This window comes from Nicotiana tomentosiformis, chromosome 3 (assembly GCF_000390325.3).
Source record: "Nicotiana tomentosiformis chromosome 3, ASM39032v3, whole genome shotgun sequence".
Classification (NCBI taxonomy): domain Eukaryota; kingdom Viridiplantae; phylum Streptophyta; class Magnoliopsida; order Solanales; family Solanaceae; genus Nicotiana; species Nicotiana tomentosiformis.
Genome location: NC_090814.1, coordinates 85,525,551 through 85,531,845, shown reverse-complemented (window position 1 = coordinate 85,531,845; position 6,295 = coordinate 85,525,551). Strand labels below are relative to the sequence as shown.

The window sequence follows — 6,295 nt, the reverse complement described above, 5'->3', positions numbered from 1 at the left end:
TTTGGTACGTCAATTGGTGATTTTGAAAGTGAATTAAAATATCAGCATTAATTTTTGCATTTAGTTTGTAGGTTCAAATATGAATAGCAGTTTTCGTTATGATCACAGCTTGCTAATATCAATGACCAAAATTTTAGAAGATGACTTTGTGTGAAATTTTAATAAATTAATTAGAGAATCAGAATTGCCACGTCAATTTTTTGGCCAAAATTTATATGTTTCAGTCACTTTTATATTTCTATTAATTAAGCTATACTAAAATGACTTTTATGTTACAGAAAGAAAGAAAACTGATTTTTGTGTTACAAAGTTTTATTTGAATAAATTTACCCTCCATTTGGAAAAGTTACTCGTTTTGTTTCACAACACAAACTGTTACAAAGTTTAACTTGATGACCCTTGATAAAATTTACCCTCCAATTATCATTGAATTTTGTCACAATTTTAGTTTTCGTATAAAGTTTTAGGTTTGTGTACGAAACAACATGAATACACATGCAAGCATATACACTACACATATATCCGTATTCACATAAAGATGTTCATTATTTTCTTTATACGTAGAACAGTATAAGAGCATATTGTTTTTGTACAACTTTTGAGGAGGTTAGGCCGTACACAACACAACATTCTTAGTCCTATGTTAGAAACTTGCACACAACAAACAATCCAAAAGCCAATCCTTCCAAATTGAGTAGCAATTAAGCAGAAAGAAAAAAGAAAAAGAAACAGTATTAAAAAACCACACATCTGTCCTCGTTTTGTCGCACGTAACAAACCCAAACATCACCAATTAAAGCTGATAGCCTCAAAATGCAGGTTTTTTGCCAAGCCAGAAGCACATATTTTGGCAACTTCATGTCTCACGCTCTGTGGCCCGCAAACTACAACTCCAACATCTGATGCTTTGCAATCAAAAAGTATTCCTGCATGTCACGCAATTCAAATATTTAGTTCATTTCATAACAACTATTTCAAGAAGATTGGTGTGTGAGAGCGGTAAGGGCGGAGCTAGAGCCGACAAAGGGTGGTGAGTTGAACACCTTTTATCGGAAAAAATTATACTATGTATACTAGTTAAATATTACTACTATTACTTTTTATACATATATATTAAATTGTAAAAAATTTAGCGAAATTTCTGAATGAGTGAACCAACAAGAATTAGTAAACTCACTTTTTAGATCAGGCCTAGCACCATAATGCACCTTAGTGGCTTGAACAAGAGACTGGTGGGGAAGACTTTCCAGTTCCCTTTCTGTACCACATAATAAACTTGCAGGTGAACTTGTAGGGGTAGGTAGTTCCACATTCTGAATTTGTTTCCCTTCAGCTTCATTGTCCCTTTTTTGCCACATAAAAATGATGCTGGTGGCAATAAAAACGGAGGCACAAACCAAGAACATGTCCCAAATGATTTTTGCACTGTAATGATAGAGCCTGCCATCGCGCTCAATTGGGTATATGGAGTAACGTGTGACAATGCCTAACAAAAGGAGAAACATGACAAATGAGGACGAAATTATCGCGCCGAGCCATAGCCAACTGCTTGGGCCAAGGGCTGCAGAAATGGCGGAGTCATTTGGATTATGTTTGAACACTATTGTCTGGATGAGTTGCTTGTGATGGACACTTTCAATGTTATGTTCTTTTCCATTTTCTCTAGTAATATAGGCTTCGATTTGCAAATCTAATTTGGAAATATCAGCTGGAGTGGTGGAGAGAGGAAGCAAGAGGTCTAGCATTGTGAGATCAGCTGTGTCCTTGAAAGCTGAAATTAGGATCAGCTTTGGTACTTTGGTGTTAGGTTGTGTGCTTCTGTAAATGAGCTCTCGGATTATGGAAATCATGGGAGCAATTCCACTTCCTCCACTGACCATTACCAGGCACTGCCGACTGCAATGTCACATTGTTTTCGTTAAATTCTTTGTACAAGGCATCACTAGTAAATTATGAGTTTAACTTATACATACCGATGTAAACAACTCTTATAGTATCAGTGTTTTTACTTTATTCTAGCAGGTATCCTTTATTATTTTCCAGTTTAATAATTCTACTCCCTCCGTTTATTTTTAGTTGTCCCTTTTTAACTTTGTACTTTCTTTAAGAAAAAAATGAATGAAGTATGTATTTTATAATTTTACCCATGATAGCATTTCAAAAAATATTGGGAGATGATTTAGGGAATGAGTAATTAATGATAAGGGTAAAACAAGAAATTATTTATTGTCTTTCTCTTATTTGCTAGTAAAATGGACAAGTAAAAGAAAAATATATTTTTATATAGTGGGCAAGTAAAAATGAAGTACTTATTATGGACGATTGCCTTTTAGTTAGTTTTAAGATGACCTAGTGAAAAAGTTAGAAGTATATAGAAGCTAAACTGATTATGAATTACAACAGATATGGAGAAACAATTTAACTCTCAAACTCATATCAAGTCGAGCAACAACTACTAAGACTATGTGTTCAACGAGCAGATATTTGAATATAAATCAAGAACAGTTTGATTATATGAAATACTTTTTTAGTTTATCCAAAAAAGAATAAAATATTTATGTATTCAACTCTAAACTTTGCGTTTTACTCTTAATAATATTTAAAAAAAAATAAAACTGTGTTCAATCAAATATCTGTTCATTAGCAAATGTCATGGTTGGTACTTTATACTAGACAAAAGATTTCGCATGATATCTCAAGTAATTAACATATAAGTAAAACGTATGAATAAAAGAAAAAAAATATGAAAACACGAATTCATAGTGAAAAATAATTAGAACAAGGAAATGTCTTGAGGTAAAATCACCTAACTAATTAACATGGATGATTGTATTTTAAATTAAGTACCTTAAATTAATTGTAAACTACATGAAGATCCCATGACTCTCCATGTCAACAAAACTGTAATTTTTCTTTTACTTTCTCCTTTTCAATTGAGCTGGCTTAGTCATACACTAGTAAAAGAAAACAAAGAAAGAAAAATCTTTGTATAAGTTTCCGCCTTGGTACTTACCTTAAGAAATGTGATGATGAAGGTCCATAAGGTCCCTCTGTTGAGATTTGAAGATGATCCGGAGAAGAAGAAAGTTGTTTTTCTAACTTTTCACTCCAACTTCCCGTGCATTTAATGACAACACTTAGTTTATCTGCCTCCAAATTACTGTTAGAAACTATAGTAAATGGATGCCACTGCAACTTGGATACGCTTGGGACGTTCACAAACAAGATGCTTGTAGGGTTGTACGTCAATGCTGTAAAGTGAAAATATAAGTACGTATAATATATAATAACTAGCATACTACTACTATACTAGCTAGCTTCTTAATTTAACATCTTGGAAATCATACTTAGGTTATTGTAAAGATTATATTCACCTGGATTCTTGGAAAAGGTGAGTTCCATAGTGCTACAAGGTAAAAGACGTGCAGAAATTAATCGAGCCCTTCCTTTAGACTGTAAGAATCTCAAGTATCGGTCGATCATAAAGAGAAAAATTCCAGGGAGGATCATGCATGTGTAGGCAGCACCAACATGCAATAGGTAGAAGAAGATATAGAGAATATAGAGATGATGTGCGTAGAAGAATACTTCAAACATCTTTCTCCTGATCGTGTACAAACTAGTACACCACATTGCTATTGCAACCAAGGCAGCAATTTCTCCAGCCACGTTGGATACGTAGGTACTGCTCCATTCTAACACCTGCAAAAAAAATTATTTAGTTGTAGGATTAATTAAAGATAGAGGCGAATCCAAGATCTTGCTAGCCTTGGTGGACTCAATCCGAGAGCATAGCTTGGTGTTCAGGTGAATTCACAGATTTTACCCTAAATTCGTTTGTCATTAAACATATCATCCAAAGTATACTCCCTCCGTTACAATTTGTTTGAAACTTTTTGGAGTACGAGGATCAAGTTGACTAATTTTTAGTATGAATTCAGGCATATATAGCGGCTTCTTTAGGTTATTTGAAATAAAATCTACATATTTAGAAACTACATAAAAAGTACTATAAGTCACAAAAATTAACGATTCAAAATATTTAAAAACTATTTACAAATAAACATGGTAAAAAAAGAATTGTTTGACTCCCTAAATAGGAGAAATAAGTTCAAAACAGATGGAGCAATAACTAAGAGCTCCAAACAATAAAAGAATAATGTCAACAAACCTCTATCATTTGATGAGACATGGCATAGTATATGACGAAGCCAACACTATGGAGAATGGCAAGAGCCATTGAGGCATGACCAAGCCAGATATGATACTTAACGCTTGATTCTGAGGTTAGCCCAACCAGCGGCAAAATTGAAGACAATCGGGTCACAGGGAAAAACAAAAACGCATAGCAAATATTCCCAAGGTAGCCAAGCCTTAAAGATACACTTCGAAACTTTGCCATCCACCTGCAAATTACCCAAAATACCGATCCATTGATAAGAAGAGGCGGATCGATGTTGTAATATTAGTTCAACTGAATTCAACAGTTTTTACGCGGAACATAGATATATATTTACATATCAACAATAGGATTCAACTGTTTAATTTTAAGAAGTAGAAAACCTACACTTTCTCTCCAGCGTTGTGCATATGGAGACGGCCAAAGCTGATACAGACGTAGTTGGCTAAAGACCAAATTAGAAGGGCGATAAACATAGCAGCAAATGCAAGCTCAACGGCGTTCACAATTCCCAGAGGAGCCATCGCAAGCACAGGCCGTTTCCATGAACGAGAATATTGCCCCTTATTGCCATTAGTACTGTAAAAATGCTCACGAAATTATAACATGCCGAGAATATATAATTATGTTATCTTTTTGTTCCTCCAACGTACGTGATACATATTAATGGCTGAGAACGAGAAAATGAAATTAAATCATTAACTAACCTCTGATCAGAACTTGACTTGCTGTAAAGATGAAGATAGATGCAGCTCAGAGCAGCTATCAACATTATAGGAAATGTAAATAAAAGAAGATTTGTCCCTGCAGTAACGAAGTGTCAATTAGGTTTAGGGCAAAGGTCCAAATTTTCTACTCAACTTAAGGAAATGGTTCAGATTTGGCGTTATACTAACTTGGAAAAACGGGAAAAAATTAGATTAAGATAATTTAATTAGAGTAATTACTATACCTTGTTCTCTGAAATATGTGGAGTTGAGCTTGATTTTGAGCTGGGGAGTCCATGAATCTTTGTAAGTCTTTGTAGGTAACATTATCCAGATGAAGAGCCATCCAATAAAAACCAATAGCAAAACAATTTTCCACACGACTCTGCTCCCCATCTTTCCCAAAACTGTGATCGTTTCTTGAATTGAATTACTACTATCTTGATTGTTGTTGCATATACATATGCATGCGATGAGATTGGCTTATAAAGAGATGTTGTAGCGTTTACTTTTTATGATTGATGTTAACAACTAATTCCCTTGCGTAGACTTCCCAAGTACTGGTACTATCGTTTTTTTAATCGAGATGTTTTTAGGTCTTTAGCAGTTTATTAAATGCGCTTATAAGATTTATTTGCCTTTCAATAAACAGGAATGAGTCACTTTACCTCTTTTGCCGATCAAGGTAAAAAAACGATTTTAAGTTATATGTATTGTGTCAATTTGAGACATATTTACACCATTAGGTCATCTTTATCTGTTGGAGTACGTAGGGTAAAAACCGACTAAATCGACCGAATCGTATCGTACCGAACCGATTTTCAGGTTTCTTTTAATAAAACCGTAGGTTTTTATATAAATTTATAACCCTACCGATAATTAGGGTAAGTTTTTTATTTTATGAAAATAAATCAAAAAAATACCGTACCGAATAAATATATTTATTTATTAAGTTAAAAAATAATAAAGAATTAAATTTTTTCTTGGGGCTTGGAATTAAGAAAACGGTTACAAGCCAACAACTAAACTCAAAATCCTTATTTCCTAACCTATTATGCTACTGCTATTGAAATTAAATTATTTTTAACATATTCACTAGCAAGACACACGACATTCTAGCAATTATGAGTAGCAAACTATAATGTATTGAATATGTTTTCTTTAATTTCGTATGATTTAAATTTATCTTTTTGAATATTTAATCTTGTATATACTTTATTCTCGAGTCCCAGCTTGGTTCATACTCTTTGTCTTTGATTAATTTCTTTTACACTGCTATAAAATAGTTGATGGATCTATACTCTCACCATCTTTCATGTTTTCTTAATTCATCACCCTTTAAACAGTAAAAATATCTAGAGAGTTTTGTGAAGTCCTATAAAAGTACGCAGATTATTGCATTCTACTT

General features: G+C 33.5%; 1 protein-coding gene across 1 annotated transcript; it reads right to left on the bottom strand.

Annotated features, from left to right (window-relative positions):
• Positions 1-615: 615 nt before the first annotated feature.
• LOC108946367 (ferric reduction oxidase 4-like) lies at positions 616-5,409 on the bottom strand. Its single transcript, XM_070197207.1, has 8 exons — positions 5,133-5,409; positions 4,888-4,984; positions 4,568-4,759; positions 4,172-4,406; positions 3,375-3,702; positions 3,014-3,251; positions 1,178-1,896; positions 616-926 (listed from the first exon to the last, which is right to left on the bottom strand). Exons 1-8 carry the CDS (start codon positions 5,281-5,283, stop codon positions 787-789), a joined length of 2,100 nt encoding a protein of 699 aa, XP_070053308.1. The 5' UTR covers positions 5,284-5,409; the 3' UTR covers positions 616-786.
• Positions 5,410-6,295: the final 886 nt, after the last annotated feature.